The following is a 20,587-nucleotide window of genomic DNA, read 5'->3' as shown; positions in this document are numbered from 1 at the left end:
TCTCTCTTTCTTCCTCTTTCCTACCCCCTCCCTTTTCTTCTTTCTCTTCTCCTTCTCCCTACTCTCCCGTGTTCCCTCCCTTCCTGTCTTACTGCTAAATCTAAGCTGCAGTGATCACTCATCACCTACACACACACTGAGAACATCTTTCATACTGAAGTGGACTCAGGGAGTGTCAATTAATAAGCCAATGGGGAAGGAGTCAATGGGCAGCATCAAGGCAGGCTGTCTGCAAATGTAGGGCACGCACTTTAGTGGAGCCAACGAGACCTACAGAGAGTAGGGAATGAGATACTTCATCACGTATTCCTAGAGGCAGCAAATGAGAGAAAACAAGCAGTTCTCAAGGCAGTTCATTCATCTTGCTTCTAGTGTAGTTATTCAGAATGCTAGGGCCAAGGGTAGGCATCCCAAAGAGACTGCAAAACAAGCACCCGAAGCTATGAGTTCCCACAGATTTATGGCCCATGGGTGAAAGATGGAGAACTGCATACAGCTATGCTTTCCATGAAGGAGCTTGCAGTCATATCTTTGGAAACTGTTCTAAATGTATTTCTCAGTCCGCACTACTGCTTTTAAATTCCCCTTCATTCCTTCCATCTTTCTGCCCTTCCTCCCTTCCTTCTTCCCTCGCTCCCTTCCTCCCCTTTCCCTTTTCACTCACTCATTCATTCATTCATTCATTCATTCACTCGGCCGACATTTGTTGAGTGTATAATATATGTTTAGCTTAGTCTAGCTTCTAGTAATACACCTCTGATTAATAGGTATACACTGACTCATAAATTTTATGTTGTAATAAAAGGGACATAGAAAGAATGAAAATAAGCATACATAATACATAACAGAGGGGGCTAGAAAGGGAAAACTGGTGGTGACGTTAAATGATCTATGCATTAAGACTCAAGAACAATGTCATGGGCCCAAACCTCATAGAATCAAGCTAAAGGCAGAGAGACAGTGTGTTACTCATGTGAAACAGGAGTGTGGGGCAGCAATGGAAAGAATTGAGGCCCAGGCTCATAAATACTCCTTTCCTATGCAAAACAGTACTTTTGTTCTCCCGAGATGGAGTGTGACCAAGCTACATCATGAGGAAGGGTTAGGAGTAAGGGAATAGTAGGAAATGATTCAGACTAATAAAATAATTCTGTAACTGGGGAGATGGGGCCACTCCTGATAGCCTGAGTTCAGTGCTCAGACCCATGTTGTGGAATAAAAGAGAACCAGACCTGCAAGTTACCCTTTAATCTTCACATATGTGCTATATCACATGCGTGGGTGCACATAAGCAAATGAAATAAATAAATATATAAATACAATTTTTCATTTAAAAAATAATAACTTTAGAAAAACCTAGTTTCTCCTAAAGAGCCCTATAAAGAGCCCTATAAAGGAAGAGAGTAGCAGGTTCTGATTTTTATCCCCTTTCTCTGATGAGTTCTTCCTTGTTCTTCAAATGATACAAATGGCTTTGCGTCAGTTGTCTGGGTAGGAGGGTGAACACCGCAGAATGAAGATGCTTCTCTGGCTGAGCACCATCCGCCAGCCTTGTGTGCTCCTTCTGCCAATGTGATAGCTGGGCTAGATGCATCCTAATGAGTAAGCTTTATCCTCTGGTGCTTTCTTGCAGATTATGTTACTCACAGACCCGGAGATTGAGAGCAGTTTGTTGATCAGCTCAGATGAAGGGGCAACCTATCAAAAGTACCGGCTCAACTTTTATATCCAGAGTTTGCTTTTCCATCCGAAGCAAGAAGACTGGATCCTAGCGTACAGTCAAGACCAAAAGGTGAGCACACTTACCATACTTCACACAGTGGTGCGTGGTTGCCAGGGCAAAGGTCACTAGTTATTTCTCTGGGATTTTCATCTCAATGATTTTCTTTTTCTTTTATGTAGTAGCCTGAGCACCAATGAGAACATCATAGGTTGCCTGTAGTAACTATGTAAAAATATGAGAAAACATGCAAAAGGGAGTTGAGATATTAGCTAAGATAGTATAGAGACACAGTATGTAGCTTGGGTGTCATATTGGCTGGCTTTTTATTAAATACTGAACTAACAAACTTAGGATATGACACTATTTATTTTAGATCATAGCAGTGAAAGTTCTAGTTCACGCCTGTGTGGCCTCTGCTCTGTGCCTCTAGAGAGTCACAATGGGTCATAGGCAAAATTCTGCTACTCACTATCAGCTAGGGAACAAATGTTAGAATCGGGCTGTCCCAGAGTACCCCTGAATGGTCGGGAATTAAGTCACGTGAGGGCGTCTTGGTGAACCCCACATCCTAAAGTCCTACAACACCCAGAGTGACAGCTCTGTAACTTGATCAGTTTTCAGCATCCATTACAGATGCTGAAAGATTTAGAAGGCATTGACTTCCACGAAAACTGAGTCTGTTTTATGAGTGTAGATAGATGATCATTTTTCTTGGTTTAAGACCTATTGCTTTTCCCAGACACTCAAGGAGAAGCTATTTTTACTAAGGTTTACAAATACTAGGGGGTGACTTTTAAAGTTTGAGAAATGTTCCAATATCATCTTAAGACTTTTTCTCATAGATTTCCTTCACTTAGTGGCAAAATGGAAGAAGTCCATTGCTTCTAAAGTATTAGATGCAGTTGTCCTACACATGCGGGTTCATCTCTGTGTGTATGCCCCATAAATGTTCGACTGCAGTTCATATGTTCTCTATTAGTACATGTAATATGCATGCATTATATCAGTACATTGTCTTTTCCTTTGTGGAACTTAGGTAGCAACATAGAGTGTAAGGTTGGTTAAGGCTTAGTGTAAGTAACATTAAAATAGAAAGTAGATACCACATGTATTTAAACATGAGAGAAACTTAAACAGTAAGCATTCAAGGGAAAGCAGGTGAGATACTGCCATGCCCTTGATGAAATCCATCATTCAAGAAGTACATTCTCTTGATCTTCCAAAGAGGAACATAGCTTAGACATGACATGTGTTTAAAGAAATGTCAGGCTCCCATGATTGGAGGAAATACTACATCTGCTGGCTAGATTCTCAACTTCTCACAAGGTTCAGTCACTGAGCAAGAGAGAAACTCAGTTGAAGTATTGTCTGGATTGTGTTGGCTTGTGTCTGTGTCTGTGTCTGTAGAGACTGTCATGATTGTTCACTGATGTGGGAGGAGCCCATCCCACTACGGACAGTGGCCTCCCTGAGCACTGTGGTTCTGATCTCTATAAGAAAGCTAGCTGAGCATGAGCCAGGGAGTGGGCCAAAAGGTAAGCTTGAAGGCAGTGTTGTTCTATGGTTCCTCTCTTTATTTTTCTTAGTGATGGATTGTGACCTGGAAATGTAAGCCAAATAAATCCATTCTTCTTCAAGTCATTCTGTTTTGTCAGAAATACTAAAACCCAAACCCGGGGGGTTGGGGTGGGTGGTGGGTGGGAGGGGCTTTGTCTAGGCTGGTCTCAATGTGTGGGAGTCTCCCTGAAGGCGCAGGAAGACTCTAAGCAATTTCCCTAGGTCTCTAGTGACAGTGGCATTTTGAAGCAAGCAAATTAACATCATAGGATTGGAGTTTTATGCCTACTGCTCTTACTGCCAAGTAAAACGCACATTAAACCTAAAAATAGGAAAGGTTTGCCATTAGTAGTGTTTTTTTTTTTCCTCTTGAGCAGCCTGGCTACCCTTTAGCAGAGTGTACAGTTTTGCTCTTCGGGTCAAGCTTCAGTGCTTTGGGCGCAATTAACTGGTGAAGACCCAGCTACACAGCACATGGCTTTTCTGTCATTTGATCCAATGTTTTTTGTATTTTATTCAGTTGTATGTTAATTCTCCCCCCTGATGCAAGAGGCATAGTAAAGGGCAGATTCATCTGGCTAAGTGCAAACAGGTATGCCCTGGAATTTAACCCTTGGAGTCCCACTACCTTCCAGTGTTCTGAGTTCACTTGGCAAAGTAAATATCCCTGGAGGAGTGCGGACACCCAGGCCGAAGTTCCAACTCAGCTGCTTATAGTGAGCAGTATTTGGTGCTGTTTGTCAATAAAATTTTCACCCTCAGTGCGTTTTGTATGACTAGTTATTTTTTCAAGGTTCACTTTCCTTGTCTTTGAAAACAATATTACACTACGGAATGCTTTAAGTGGGACTTAATGGGCCGTTCTAGTAGGAATATGGAAGCCATTGGGACTGAGGGTGATTTGAGCTCTGGAGATCACTGTCAGGATGTTTTGGTGAAGAACATAGCTGCTTTGTGCCCTTATCTGAAGAGTCTGCCCGAGGCAAAGATGAAGAGATTTCGATTAATTGTGTTGACAAAGGAAGACTCAGAAAAGCCCAGCATAGTTTTTGTCCTCTGTTTTGCTCTCATGAAAAGAATTTTGATCAAGTGTAGCAAGCTGAGAGAGGAAAAATACAAAATGTATAGTTCAAGTAATAAAAAAGCACCAAGAGGTGAGGCTAAATCCTGTGTTCACAGGATAAGTAGATTAAGGGAGTGGTGACTTTGAAGATCCCGCCCAGCTAAACTTATTGTTTATGTATTTATCATTGAAAAAGGAATAATTATATCATGTTCAGCATTATTATTACTTGGTGTTTTCATTTGGACTTTTAATCTGGAATAAATTAAATCCAGAAACACAGACTTCTGATTCAGACCTTGAAGAATAGTAGCCTTGAAAAGCTTAGGTCCTGGCATGGTAGCACACACCTTTAATCCCAGGAGACAGAGACAAGCAGATCTCTGAGTTCAACGACAGCCAGGTACAGAGCAAGTTCCATGTACAGAAAAGCTTAGGTCTAAGTGTAGTGATACATTCCTTTAATTCCAGCATTCAGGAGACAGAGCCATGTAGGTCTCTGAGTTCAAGGTCTGCTTACAGAGCAAGCTTCAGAACAGCCAAAGCTAGGCAGTGAAGGAGTTGGAAAGCAGAAAGTTGGTGATAATGTAATAGAAGAAGGGGGCCATGTTCCAGCCCCAGCAAGCAGCAGAACTTGTCAGCTTTGGTCATGCATCTCTGGCTTTAGAGTCAACAACAGAAGGGGCTACTGGGACAATTGAGGCTGATTAGCTGGAGCTAAGAAATTAGCAATTATTAAGAAGAGAGCAGCATCACTGAGGTGAAATCTGGAAAGTGTTTTTTTGAGAGCACAAAGAAGCTATGTCCCAGAGATAACCATATTTGTACCTCATGCTGCAGCTGGACTTGGTAATGTGGAAGAATCATCCAGGTGGTACTGGTATTGAAAGCATGAAGGGGTCGTGGAGAGAAGGCCATTGGTGAAGGTTCAGCTTCAGTTGCAGTTGATGGTGCAGGACTGAAGGGGTCATGCAAAGGTTGAGGTTTGGTACTGTGAGGGGACCTGACGAGAGGTTATTGGGAAAGCCTAGTTGCAGAAGTAGACTCCAGAAGATTGGAGATGCCAGTACTGAGGGATGATCAACAAGAACAGCAGCAGTAGTGTAGAGGAGTCAACCCGAGCTTCAAAAATAGCAGCAGCAATGGAGTGGAGTCAGCCTGAGCAGAGAGTGCTTCAGAAAGCAGAGCTAGAGAAGTGACGCCAGCACTTGGGAGGATCCCAGAATATCATGCACGGATCCTGGGCATCAGCACAAGAAGCTATAAAGGTGCAGTTGCCTTGGACACCCCAAGATATTAGAGATGCCAGAGCTGTGGGACACCTGCTGAGGGAAACTGCTAACAGGGAGGGGAACCAAACAAAAAGAAAGAATTGTGTTGGTGTAAATAAAAATGAAAAAAGTTGGAGATCTGAAGAGAGCTTTGACATCAGACATGGGCATGCTGAGTTTGGAGATTGCCCGGGTGGTTTTTCATCTTGCTTTGGTCCAGTATGTCTTCACTGTTAAGTTTTGGAATTGTAATGTCTATCCTGTAATGGTGGAGGCATGTGTTCTGCTTTGAGTTTAGTTGTATAAGGCATAACGGTTAAGTAATTGGATGAATTTCAGAAGAGACTTTGAAATTTGGACTTTTAACATTTTTGAGACTGATATAGACTATGATACTTTTAAAATTGGACTAATTGTATTTTTCATTATGCTATGGCTAGGTATGGTCCGTATAAACTCATGTGTTTGAACAAGTCCATGGGACCCAGGGAGTGGAATGTGGTAGTTTGAATATGATTGGCACAGGTCTGGTACTATTAGGATCTGTGGCCTTGTTTAAGTAGGTGGGGACTTGTTTAAGTAAGTTTGTCACTGTGAGGGAGGGCTTAGAGACCATCCTCCTAGCTGCCTGCTATAGCCAGTCTTTTATTTGCCTTTGGAACAAGATATAGAACTCTCAGATTTTCCAGTGCTGTGCCAGCCTGGACGCTGCATGCTTCCCAACATGATGATAACAGACTGAATGTGTTAGACCTGTAATTGAGCCCCAATTAAATGTTGTCCCTTATAAGAATTGCCTTATTCATGGTGTCTCTTCACAGTAATGGAAATCCTAACTAAGACAGGCAGAGAGCTCACAGATGCAGAGTGGCTGCATACATTATTTAAACTTAACATAATAATTTAATAATTAGTCGACGTTCAGATGGTAAAGGCTTAGAAATCCTTAGGCTCATAACCTCTTGAGGTTATAAGAAATTCCTCCAGTAAAACAAAAATATGACAGATTTCTTGCACATGAGCACACATATTTTCTTGAACAAATAAGAATCTCATAGGTAATTATATAAGGTGGAAAAGTAATGTTTACAGGGTGGAAATTTTTTGTCAAAATCAGAAGGTTGGTAAAGCACACTATAATACACACAGATTTGTAGAACCTGATCTTAGTCAAGTTTGTGGTTTGGACTAGTAGGCACACGTGGATTTTATTACCTTCACTTACAGCCTTTGAAGATTGTCAAGGTTGGTGTATTCTCAGTCATGGATTATAGGGTTAAGCATAAAAATGTAAAAATATGCCAGGCAGTGGTGGCGCACACCTTTAATCCCAGCACTTGGGAGGCAGAGGCAGGCGGATTTCTGAGTTCAAGGCCAGACTGGTCTACAGAGTGAGTTCCAGGACAGCCAAGGCTACACAGAGAAACCCTGTCTTGAAAAAAGCAAAACAAACAAACAAACAAAAAAAAGAGGTAATGTGAAGGTCTGAACCTAAGGTTGATTTTGTGAGCACAGACTTGATGCATTTCTATGCTTTCAGAGTTTGAAAAATCTTAATCACTCTTTCTTCTATATGATTTGAGGAATTAAAAGCTTAATAATTCGACAAACGTTATCATAGGAAAATTGATTTGATTTTATGTGTGGATGTTGTAGGAACAGAAAAGAGATCTTTGTATGAAATTTGGTGGAATTCTAACTTTTGATAATATTTTGAAGTGAACATGTGAACAGAATTAGATTTTCTACTTCTATCTCTGGTTTCACAAGAGAGAAACAAGGATAAATTATTTATATGGTAGAACTAGACAACCTGTGCATGAATGTAGAGAACTGAAAAGACCTCAGTATCTCAAAACTTACATCAAGATATAGAAAACAATATCTGGACTCACATCAAGGTGTGGAAAGCAATATCTGCCGTCAGAGGAGCCAGTGGTACTCTCTGGAGGTAAGAGACGAGGCCTGTGGAGTCAGTGATACTGGTATCAGTAACTGGCCATCATTTAAAGACTGAGATTTTGGGAACTGATAAGACACAGTTCTGGATGCCAAGGAGAGCTCAGGGTTGGCGTTGGCTAGCCAGCATCTGCGACTTTTTAGGCAGGAGGAGCATTTGTTCCTGTGTATAAGTATTGTTCATCAGTTTTTCTCTGTGACAGCTGCTAGTGCTGCTGTTGCCAAGCTCTCGGCTGAGATCTTAGCCCCAGAGCAAGCGTCCCATCTGCTGGATACAGTTTCATGTCAAACTCAGGCAAACATAAAGGAACTGACTCTTGTAAAACACGATGGTGAGGTGCTGGCACTTCCACAGCTTATCTATGAACAGCATCCTCATCTCTCCTCTTCCCTTTCTTCTATACTCTTTGTACTTTGAGGCATACTTTACTTCCTCTCAGCATAGAGAATTTTCATTTTTCTTATTTCTCCAGCATTGATTTTTTTTCTCTACTTGAAGGAATAGAACATTTAAGACCCTGAGAAAAGAATTTGGATTATTGGTCTGGAGAGAGCCCATAGGTCTGAGATGGCCCTTTCTGTGTGATACTACTCACACACACCTAGTGGAGGCTCTGTAACATGCACATTTGGAAGGCACTCAAAGACTTTTGTTGACTATATTTTTCTTTATGAACCACAGTAAGCTTTTACTGGCCACAAGTTTCATAGTAATTTTAAATATAAAACAGCAACTGATATTTAATCTTGAAGAAATGTTTATTCTTAAATGTACTCCTTAGATCTAAGAGCAATATAGTGTTTTTGTGGCTTAGGATTTTTTTTTTACCCTTAGAGGATAAAAACTTCCTGATGATATTCATATCTCCATAGTTATGTAGTAATCTCAAAAATAAACTGATTGAAGGAAAAATAATGAATATGAATGGTAATTTATACGTTTTCCCTATACAAATATGAAGGACCAGAAGTCTCAGGATCTGCCATTTATGAGCAGGAACACCAAGAAAGCCAATGAAATGATTTGATCTCAGTCTGAATTGTTGAGAATCAGGTGTCTTAGGGGCTTATCCTTGGTTTCAGCCCTGTTCCAGGTATTGATGTCTTGGGGCTCAATACCAACAGGTTAACCTGTGATCACCAAGTTAACAGGTGATCCAAAATAGAAGAGACACGTATGAAAGGAAAGATGTCAGAGGAATTTTGCTTTGGTTTATTCTGTGGGACCAAGCGAGAAATGGATGCTGTTTTGTTTTTCTTGTCCTATATTTTAAAAATATACTTGTGGGTGTGTGTTTACACATGCACACATATGTAAATATATGCCATGTCAGACATGTGCAGGTCAGAAGACAAATGGGGGCAGAGCTCTCTTACCAGTTGAGTCTCATCATTGAACTTGGATGATTAGGTTCGTGACGAGCACTTGCCTTTACTGATGATCCAGGCAGTCCCTTAGTTTTTATTTTACTTATTTGGAATGAATGCTTTTTATAGCATAACCTGTCAAGTACCTGTTTCAGACCACCACCGCAATCTGTATCCCATAGTTCACAGTGGCTGGCATGCAAAGAGTCCTATCACGTTTCCTAGAGGAGGTCCAGAATGATGGACCTTCTTTATTTCTCCAGCTTAAGCTGGAAGCACATCTTGATTTCTTCATTGCAAACAGGGAAGCCAGGAGAAAGGGCAGTCGTTTAGTTCATTCCTTGCTTCCCCTGACTTCTTTCCTTAATACAGGAAGCCACCCAAGGAAGCCTTGGCAGCAGACTCAGGCTGCCAGATTACATCTTTATTTTAATTTGGCAATAAACTAGTGTACAAACTGTGCTATAAAACATTGCCTCCAACGGCATCTCTCAGTCTGTCTTAAACACCTCACTAAACATGATGTGTTGGGAAACATTTGAAACCAGAGAAAACAAAGAGCAGATGTGACTTCAAGAAAAAAAAGAGGAAGAGAGAGAAGCAGGAGTGGAGTAGACGAATGTGCACATACCTCAGCCGTGTAGAGCGCTCCAAGTACTGGGCTCCTTTCTCTGTGAGGGCTAGTGTTGGAAGAGCTGCTTGCTAAGGGGACAATAACCCACCGTAATGTCCAATTACCAACATGATGCTGCCAGGACTTGGGCTACTGAATAGCTTTTGGTGGGAGGCTCCTGACCTCCTTAGCTGGCTGGCTCAACCTCATGCCAAAGGTAGTTGCAGAAAAGGGCTTCTTGCCACTGGCCTTTAAGCCACTTCCTGGCTCTCCCTTCTGTATACATGGCCAGAAACACCTAGGTCATGGGCTCCATTCCTACTCAGATGGTCAAGTAGCACAACTGAAGAGAACATGCAGGGGCTTGGGCGGTATGTGCATGGAGAGCAGATATTATTCTACTGAGATCCAGGCCATATCCAGCTTCAGCCTCCACCTTGCTTCATGGGATGACAGGGCCAATGTCCAGACCTCTTGGCTTGTTTGGGAGAAGTAATCAGGCTTCATTTGTCAAACTAAATATATGTTTCAAAAGGTACAAGTGTTTACAAGGAACACAGAAATTTTAAAGGGTATGCTGTGCTGGATAAAGAAACCTCATCAACTGCCCTGAACTGGCTCTTAAGCTAGTTTCTACTTCTTCATTTTCCTCATTTTCTTTTATTTCTTAAAATTTATTTTAGAGAATGCTCATTTCTTGTTCTATGATTTTAAACACTACCTTTGGAGAGGGGGATCACTTAGAAAGAGGAGGGGGCAGTGGGAGGGTTGGGACAAGGGACTAGCACAGAAGTGAATAAGAACAAAGCCATGTCTAGGCATATATGAAAGTATCAGAATGAAAGCCATGGTTCTTGACAATTAACATGGGCTTATACGAACAAAAACATTTGCATCCAAATGACTGATCAGTTCTGTGACCGAAAGACCATGCCCTAAGGACTGTCTTGTGGCACATACTTTGTTTTGTTCTAGAACTTTATAAGTTTATACTGGGCCACTTGTGATCTTATGATTTTTAAGTTTAGTATATAGACTAACTAGTGTACGAATTGTGCTTTAAAACAATGCCTCCAACTCTGGCATCTCTCAGTCTGTCTTAAGCACCTCTTCATCACTGCATCTTCAGACAGATGTGTCATACCTCGTGCTCAGGGACACACCCTCCCCATTAGCGTCCCCTTCCTTACTCTGCCTGGTTCTCTTTCTTCTCTGTCAGTCAAGGCTTCTGCCTTCTTACCACATGGTGTCCTTCTGGAGGGGACCAGCCACTTCTTATATCCCAGCTAATCCCTTCCCTAAGCTAAAAAGCCAGCACATAGCATCCCCAAGGTTCGTGTGGTAACAAGACTAGTATCCTACATCATTGTCTTTATATTTATATAAGGATATTCATATCTATCCTTATATCTGCTCTAGTCCTTTCACTAATCTGCTAAGGAACTCTTCCTCTAAGTTCTATAAGTGCAAGGGACTTACCTTCTTTGTCCTGTACAGTGCTATTGGGTCTTCTACTCAGTTTCCCCGGGTGCAAGTGGCCAATCATCACCTTGAAGCATTTGTTAACCTGCATCTGGCTTATTTCATTTAACATCTTTATTTTTCATTTGGATCCATTTCCCTGCAGATATCATAGTTTCTGTATCACTTGCTTTGAAGCTATATCAGCAGAGGCCATGTACCAGCATGTATGAATCCTGTTTTGTTCAAGGCCACATAGCAGTACGTATGAATCCTGTTTTGTTCCCAACTTCTCATAGGTGCTGAAGGATCACAATTAGTGAATTTGTGATAATATAGAGAATCCTAATTCTACACATTGGCTGCACTTTTAAGACTTAGCAGATAGGTTCCAAGCCAAAATTTGATTTTAGAGGGAGGAAGCCTGCTGTTGATAACATACCAGAAGTACTAAACATCAATAGTTGACATTCTATGCATATGAAAAACATGCATTGATATAAAAGGAAAAACATCTACTTGCAACGTATTTGGTAGGCAATGACAGTTTTAGTTACTTATACCAAAGGGTCTCTTAAGAACTACTTTTAGACTTCCCTTCCCCATCTTCAGGATTTTCTAAGTAGTTGTCTTTTTCTTTCTTTCGTTTTTTCATGTATTGATCTATGTAGTTTGCATGCGTGTTGTATGCATGTATGTTTTCATGTGTGTGTGTTTCTCCTCTCCATTTCTATGTGTATATATGTTAGGGGTGTATGTGTATGTGTGTGTGCGTGTTAGGTGTCTGTGGATGCCTAAAGCATTGCTTTTTCTTTCTCTATCTCATGCTAGACTTTATTTGCAAGGTCTTGCAAATTCTGTCTATCCTAGCTATCCAGCTTGCCCTGGAGACCAATCCTCTGTGCCTCCCCCGGACTGAGACTACAAGCATGTGCAAGGCATTCCTTGCTTTCTCATCTGTACTGGGGATACAAACTCGGGTCCTCATTCTTGTATCACAGGTACTTTATTCAGTGAGCCACGCCCTCAACTCCAAGCAATTTTTATATCTTTTTTTTAAAAACAAAAAAAACAACTTCTCCTAATGTAGGGATAATGCTTATCATTGCTGCTTCAGTATTATCCCTTCTCTGGGAATACTGACTGCTTGCTACAAGAATAGGTGAGCTTTGAGCATTTTCAGTCTTAGTTATCAACACTGATGAGTGCCAGAGGAAACAGGGGAGGTGCCAGTTCTCTATTCTCTCAGGCCCTACTACAGGCTGGTGAATGAATGTTAGTAGACCCACTCAACTTTGTAAGTTCTTCCACTAAGAAGTGGAAAGAATAATGATGGAACCTGCCTTTGCAGACTGGACGAAGATGCAAAGATAATGGAAAAAGTCAACACTGAATGAGGCAAGGAGCAAGTATTGCCTGCTTGGCACATAGTTTATAATCCATAGTCCTAGGAGAAGGTAAACCCAGGGAGCTGTAGCTGGAATCAGCCTCAGGCAGAGCCTACCTCAGACCACCTTCTTTCCAATGTATGAGACATGGACAATTTCCTTTCAGAATGCCTCCATAGTCAATCCTAGAAGGCAACTATATGACTAGCATGAATAGACTGCAGATAAATGAGTACATGGTACTTGGGAAATATTATTGATTATAATAACATTAAACCATTGAATATTAAAGTACTGATATTCACAGTAATGTTATTTCTTTTTTTAGTAGAGTGGGCAGCCTCTTAATGTCAAGGATAAGGTGAAAATAAAAGACCAGTGGGTCTCAGAGCTCAATAACAAGTTTACAAAGCACACTTACAAAACCAATATCTACCTAATGCCATTGCATTTACTGGAGGCCCTGCTTTAAGTAAAAAGGCACTTCGTTATTTCTACACAGAGAGTTGTGTATGGTATACGATGCTGATTTGGCCGGATTTCCACATGCTTGAAATTTCCCAATGTCAGGGCTGATTTCTAATCTCATGAATATGTAAATAATTTAAGTATCCAAGTTAAAAACTGATGATTAGAGTGTAAACCAGGGAGTTCAGTAAATGTCATCCCTGATCCTTATTTATAAAACAAATTCTCAAGCTGAAAATGCCATCATATGCAAACAAGAATGGCCTGTGTTCAATGAGGATAGCTTGTTTAACAGGTAGTCCTGTCATTTGCAGTTGCTACCCAGAAGAGTTTGATCTATCTGTTCCTGAGGATTTGAAAGAAACTGACCACAGGAAGAAGCATAAATGGAAATTTCAAAGCAAGTTAATGGAATTATTATTTGAATAGACACAATCACCCTATCTAGTGGCTACATGTACTTCCAAATACAGGCAATGTTTGCAAGGCTTTAGTCAGTTCTTATCTGTCCTATGCAACCCTTACTTCCTTACTTGTATTTAAGAATCTATGAGGCACAAATTTCAACCCCCCCCTCCGTGTGTGTGTGTGTGTGTGTGTGTGTGTGTGTGAAGCACCTGCAGATCTCAGTGCATAACAAATGTCTCCAAATCAAAATAACGAATGGCTACACATTGACCTTTCCTTCCTTGGCAGCTCCGGTTCCCTACGTCTAATCCCCAATCCTCAGTGTCAGTCCCAAGCATGGGGGCTTTGACAGATTTCAGTGACTGCTGTGGAATGACCAGTGACAGATTTGATAAATCCTGCCGCAGGAGAGATTGATAGAGCCAGCAGCATGTGTCATCTCCTTCCTTCTCTCTTCATCAGAAAGTCCTGACGGCTTATCCTTGATGCTCTGGTCCTTTTTGTTTGCTAAGATTTGGATCCAGGCCCCATTAGCTCCCACAAGTTGCTATGTGATTGTCTCTGCTTGTCAGACTCCATGTGCAGTTCCAGTTACCATCTCATTTTAATTTGTGTGTTAAGTAATAGTGGGTTTCTTGATACTGACCAAAGCACAGGAATACCATCCTTAACTTTGCTGCTCCTTTGGTTCCCAAATATCACCCATTCTCCTGAAGCACTCCCTCCCCTCAACATCCTCAATGCTTAGCAATTTTAATTGCCCTCCAGGGCCTACTTTTATAGATTTTTATAAATTATTTTTTCTCCCCCCCAACCCCCACTGAAAAGGCTACTCTAGCACTCTGAACAAATATGTCATATGTTGTTTGTAGTGACTCAGAGAATGTAGTATATTCGTTGGGAAACTTCTGCTCAGGTAGAATGGTGTAGGAGTGTGGGGTGGCAGTTGTGGTTCTGTCCCTAGAGATATTCTGTTTCACCCAGCTAAGGTTAAGCTTTCCCAGGTCTCAGTGATGCTCTGTCAATGGGATTTCTACACTACTGGCTTTGTGCTGCTCTGTGGCTCAGTTCAGGTCCTACTGGCACCATGGAAAACCAGACAATCAGTACTTACCTCTGAAGTCTGTTCCCAGGGATGGACCCCTTTTCTTCCTGTTAAATATGGTGAAGATGGGAGATTGGTACTTGCAATCCTTCTGGCCTGGTGTTAGGAATTTATTTTTAGCCCTTGAGGTGCCATCTCTTTCTTGCTGAAGAATGAAAGAACAGTAGGAACTGGCGAACTAAGAGGTGGATGGGCACTTTGTATCAAGGCCACTGCTGGGGCAATATTAAGATGAGGCAGATAAATAGAATTGGCAGAGTTTTCTGTCAGCCTTCTCAAGAAGTGCAGTTTTCAGGCTCCCTGCCTCTGAAACATCAAGGACATAGTAAAAAAGACAAAGTAAGCATGTATCCCCCCAAAACATCCATGGCAGCAGCTTAAGCCCCTTGAAGAGCTTTGTGGGAGGAGCCCAGGAAACAGCTCCCTGACTGTGGAAGTCACTCTAAGAGACATTGTGATGGACAGCATCCAATGCCATCAGCCAAACGCTGAAAACGTGTTACCATGACCCTTAGCTTCAGTGGGTTTGTCGTTCCACCACTTTCTATGGAGCTGGCCCCCTTCCACCACATTCCTAGTGACAAAAGACAATCCCAAACGCCTACCTGTCTATTTATTTTAAAGGGAAGATAGCCACATCCAATTTAGGAGTACTGAAAGACACTCCAGAATTGTGATAGCTGCAAACATTTGTGTCAATGTAAGAAAGCCGAGTTTCCTTTCTACCAGCTGAGAGCAATCACTTGGTTTTCATGGAGCCAATACGTAAGACTGGAAATGGCAGGAGAACGTGTCAGCACGCATCCTCTTCTTCGCTGGCCCCACTTTTAGGTGTATTACAAAACCATTGTAAAGCCAATGCCGCTCACTCTCTCATGGCCAAGCTCTTGGGTCCTCCTGTGGCAGTCTGCTCTATCACACTTGCCGATCATCATCCACCTTACAGATCCTGGGGCTTACACAGGATGACACACCATAGTTACCTGACAGTTGGCTCCAGATCACAAAAAAGCTAGCCCTTGTTACTGCTTTCTTTACAGTCAAATGCATTTTTTATTATCACCTTTCCCAAAACAGACGAAAGCAGATGTGCAAACAAGCCAATGTGAGAATTCTTCTCCCTAAGCCCTCAGGAGAAGTGTGGGACAGGAAGGAGAAGTGTTGACAGGTCCAGACCAGCTAACAATCAACTGAACATGGAGAAAGGATAGGCTTGTGATAAGTTATGCTCGCTAAGGCAGGGAAGTCATCACAGATATTGTACAGTGATTAGAGACAGGAAAGGTTTTCTGCCTTGCATTCTTTTTTTCTTTTTTTCTTTTTTCTTTTCATTTTTTTTTTTTACCTTTTTTAACTAGATATTTTCTTTATTTACATGTCATGCGATATCTCCTTTCCCAGTTTTCCCTCCAAAAAGAAAAGAAAAAGAAAAAATAAAATAAACAAAAACAAACCACTGTTCCCTCTCCCCAGCCCCTGCTCACTACTCCTCCCTCTCCTGTTTCCTGGCCCTGGCATTCCCCTACACTGGGACATAGAACCTTCACAGGGCCAAGGGCCTCTCCTCTCATTGATGACCAACTTGGTCATCCTCTGCTATGGTGGGACTAATGGCTCCTTGCATTCTTAGTTAACCAGACTACCACCCTCCTGTCTACTAGACAGTTCAAGTCCTTCTAGTCTTTCTCCATATTTCATTTCATACAGTTAGTAAAATTAAGTCAAAGGCTACATAGGCATTATTTCAGAGTCCATGACGGAGGGTGACTAGATGAACACGGCCCTCCTAACAGTAGCAAGTGTTCTTCCTTTCTCTTCTACTTTGTTCCTGGAGGGCTGGCATCATTGGAGAAAGCAGCTGCTGTTTTCTCTCGTGTGGCAGAAAGCAACAATACTGCTGAGTTCAGTGTTCTGACAGTTAAGGAGACCTTGACAGACAGGGAGGGAAATAGACCTTCTGCAGGTGCTGGCGGCACTCTAAGTTTTATTAAGGGGCACTGAGTTCCTCTTCAGGAAAGGCCTGGCACTGGCAGCTCAGCCTGAGTCCCTGCTTGGGATGCTTTCAGACTGCTCTGCTCCCTTCTTTGCTCACAACTCTGCTGTCAGACTTTGCAGGTTTAATTAACATATTAACATGAATGGCTCAGAGCCGTTGTTTTCTTCCTTTCTTGCTATAACACCAGGCTGGACAATTAATGCCCTAGGGAGAAAATGTTTGAAGTTGTATTCACAGCATGGAAGGTAGTTTTCTCTAGCTTAACCTTTCAAGGACCCACATGGAAATCCTAAGAACTTTCAAATGTATCTATCTGATAGTTAGAGACAATTTTCTTTGAAGATATTGGCTTTGAGGTATATATCCATGGAAATAAGGTAGATTCTGCTATACAGATTACCACTATCTAATGAAACCTGAGATGTTTATATTATGCATATTCATGATAAGGGGACTTCCTGCTATAAAATAAATACTTTTACCTTGATATACTATGTCTTAGGTGATTATGGATACAGATAGTGGTGGCAAAGGACTGATACTCAAGTTTTCTCTCTGACCTACATGTATACACCATTGCACACATGCTCATAACTCTTCACAAGCACCAACATTTACACAATCCTACACAGAAAAGTGTGTGTGTGTGTGTGTGTGTGTGTGTGTGTGTGTGTGTGTGCATCTGTGTGTATGGTGTGTGGTATGTGGTGTGTGTGTGTGTGTGTGTGTGTGTGTGTGTGTGTGTATGTGTGTGTGTGATATAAAACATATAGTGTACCCAGGAACCCTGTTTTCTACCTAGCATGGCAGAGAACATGGATTACTCCCATGATAACATAGATGAATTAATAAATTTATTAAGAGGATAGACTATTTGTCTCATAGGTTTTAGTCAGCAGTGAGTCAGCATGTCATGGGTAGAGAGGATGGCAGAGCAAGGCTGCTACTTTATGGCCCACCAGCCCAAAAAAGAATGAAGAGGGTACTCTGGTCTCATGGTGACATTTAGGGCATGTCACCAGTGACTAATGGTCTTCCTACAATACTTCTCTGTTCAAAAGTTCCATCATGTCATACTAGTGTCGCCGAGAAAACCTGCATTTTACACATGAGCTTATTAGGGGCATTCAACACTCTAACTTCAGCAAAGAAGGGTAAAAGTAGAATTATAAAACACGACTTTGAAACAAAATGCTAGACTCTTCTTTATTGGAGGATCAAATACTGTACAGTGGAGCCAGTGAGTGGCTTGCTTTAACAGGCAGCCATCTCAGCCTCTCTGCATTGTGTTTTCGCTAAGTGAACAGTGTCATAACGGGTTCCTTCAAGGAGCAGTAAATACTCAATTGAGGGAAGTTGTTCTTTGGGCATGCTTGGTACATCAGCAGCTTTGATGAGTCACCTGGTGATTCATTTGACCTTTTTTGGTTGTACAGTTTGTGTGGCTGAAAAGAGAACAGAAGGCAGGTGATGCCTGTACTCAGCACAGTGACTCACCATCCACTCAGTGTGAGAGATGGCTAACGCAGAGAAAAGATGTTGATGGTCAGGTGTATATTATACACTGGGCACAGGGCAAGATGTACCAAATGATGTTTTCCAAATCAGTACCTGGCTACTCTGGACACCGGGTACCTAGAAGGATAAAAAAGGTTCTTCAAGCTTCTGTAAGAGAATAATTGGGTACACAGGGTCCCAAAATGACATAGAGATTATTAGAACAGGATTGAGAAGTGGAAATGGAGAAGAAGTCATAGGAGAAAGAAATAAAAGACATTTTTTGGATCAGACGGTAGTGAGTTAACCCTTATCTCATGAACAGTAATTCACAGTGCAGTTGCCCATGGAGGATGTGGCCATGTAGGATGTTACTACTGCTCCAGCCACCTATAAAGTGGCCACAAGAACTTTACACATCACAGGGAACAACTTCTAAATGAGATCATTATGGATAATAAGAGCTTGGTCCAGGTAGACTAGGGTTTTCTAAACTGAGTTTCTTTTGTTTGTTCTTACAAAGACTAGTGGAACTTGTGGAAGTCAAGCAATGTCTGATTTGATTTAAGGCGCACTCCACAAAGAAGGAACTCTTACGTGACACTGCTTGGGTAACCAACAACCAGAGACTAGATAGCCCAGAGACTTAGGGTAGTCTAAGACTTAGGGTGAGACTTAGGTCCCCGCTCCTCACAAAACAAGACTCCTCATCATATTCTGTTATACTCATCGCTCAGTGCCTCATTCAGTCATCATCACAGAGGCTTACTCTGGCAGCAGGGTGAACAGCTGCAGACACTAGCAGCCAGACATTACCCAGAGGGAAATACTCTAAGTAGGACATCTCCATCCAGCCCCTCCCCTAAGAGCTCAGTGAACCCCATTGCAAAGGAATCAGAAAGAGTTTAAGAGCCATAGGGGATGGAGGACACCATGAAAACAAGGTCTTCTGAATCATCTACACTCATAGAGTCTAAAGCAGCAGGCACAGGGATTCTTGGGACTCTTTTTCTCCTATTGGGCTACCAGGTCCAATGTTGATATAGTTTTTGCTTTATTTCATTTTATTTTATTTTATAGTTATTTTATTTTGTCATTTGGTTGTTATCTCTTAGGAGTCTCTTCTTCTCTTTCTTTTTGTGAAGATGTGTTCGTTTACATTTTTAATGTATATGAGTAGGCTGTCTTCAGGGACACCAGAAGAGGACATCGGATCCCGTTATAGATGGTATTGAACCACCATATCGTGGCTAGGAATTGATATCGTGGCTAGGAATTGAACTTAGGGCCTCTGGAAGAGCAGTCAGTGCTCTAACTGCTGAGCCATCTTTCCAATTCCTAGCTTCCTCTTTTCTAATGAGAGACTGAAAGGGAATGAATCCTGAGGAGAGGGGTGGCAAGGGGAAGAATAAGGAAGAGTAGAGAGATGGGAAATTATAGTCAAGATTTTTTTTTTTTTTTTTTTTTTTTGCTTTTTTTCAAGTCAGGATTTCTCCAAGTAGCCCTGGCCTTCCTGGAACTCACTCTGTAGACCAGGCTGGCCTCGAACTAGGAAATCCACCTGCCTCTGCCTCCCAAGTGCTGGGATTAAAGGTGTGTGCCACTACTGTCCAGCTATCTGTTTTCAATAAAAAGAAAAAAGATAACAAAGAAAAGAGTTATCTCATCGCCTCTGGGATGGAATATGTTCTCCTTGACTAGATATTTGCTTTCCCATGACATGTTCATCCACACTTAGGCCATGTTTATTCGTATGTTGTCTCTACCTGTCTCACAGCTTTGATTCCTTGCTCACCCCTTTGGAAGTAATGTGGTTTTGCCAATTTGAATCCTGTTATCTCTTTAGACCCTATTTGTTTCTCCAGAATTCTAGCAATAGCCTCTGCATTTCTTCATCTTGGGTTGCTTCGAACATCTCCCAGTTTCCATCAGGATCAGGTATCATTGTGGGCCCTTCTGAAGCTAAGTACTGATTTACCCTAGAGGAGCTAAGTACTGATTTACCCTAGATGCTACCCATTCCATGTTGCCTGTGCTGTTAAAGGGAACAGAAGACATTGCCACCAGGCCGAGCGCTCTATGCCTCCCTGTTCATTTCACTACTTACTAAACATCTGATTTGCAGTACCTCCCATAATTCCCGAGTGCCAGTCTCTTTAACTTTTAAAGTGAGATGTTAATATCCAGCTTGTAGGATTGACATGTAAAACAGAGGTTATGCCCTTGCCTGAAAATGCCAGGTGCTGTTTCTGATGAATCAAAGAACAAGAACAAGAACGAGAGTGAGAGCCTTGATTCTGACCTGTCTTCTCTCTCTCCCTCTCTCCAGTTATACAGCTCTGCTGAGTTTGGCAGAAGATGGCAGCTTATCCAGGAATCAGTGGTACCAAATAGGTTCTACTGGTAAGTCTGATGCCATGCTTTGGCCTAAGATATCATCACATTCCCTAGCAGAGGATTGGGCCCCTGAATAACAAACACTTTCAGATACTCTGAAAAGTTGTGTCGTCATTTTTTCATAAACCCCTAATATATCAATGTCATTAATATTAGTGAACTTCAGGTCCTTTGTAAGTATTGTTCTGGAATGTTTACATGAACCTCGGATACAGACAGTTTTTTTAAGGTCCTGTACCTTTTATAAGTTAAGGCATTATATATATACATATATATGTGTATTTACATATATATATATATATATATATATATA

At 41.6% G+C, this 20,587-nt stretch overlaps 1 protein-coding gene across 4 annotated transcripts in view; it reads left to right on the top strand.

Moving 5' to 3' along the window:
* The window catches only part of Sorcs1 (sortilin related VPS10 domain containing receptor 1), a 540,204-nt gene that overhangs the window by 334,212 nt on the left and 185,405 nt on the right, over positions 1-20,587 (top strand). For all 4 annotated transcript variants that reach the window (XM_031390641.1, XM_031390645.1, XM_031390644.1 and 1 more), the window contains exons 4-5: positions 1,634-1,792; positions 20,207-20,280. In XM_031390641.1, the coding sequence (XP_031246501.1) occupies positions 1,634-1,792; positions 20,207-20,280 (233 nt within the window). The remainder of the gene's footprint in view (positions 1-1,633; positions 1,793-20,206; positions 20,281-20,587) is intronic.

This window comes from Mastomys coucha, unplaced genomic scaffold (genome assembly GCF_008632895.1).
Source record: "Mastomys coucha isolate ucsf_1 unplaced genomic scaffold, UCSF_Mcou_1 pScaffold21, whole genome shotgun sequence".
Classification (NCBI taxonomy): Eukaryota; Metazoa; Chordata; class Mammalia; order Rodentia; family Muridae; genus Mastomys; species Mastomys coucha.
This window is presented reverse-complemented; position numbering and strand designations above follow the sequence as displayed.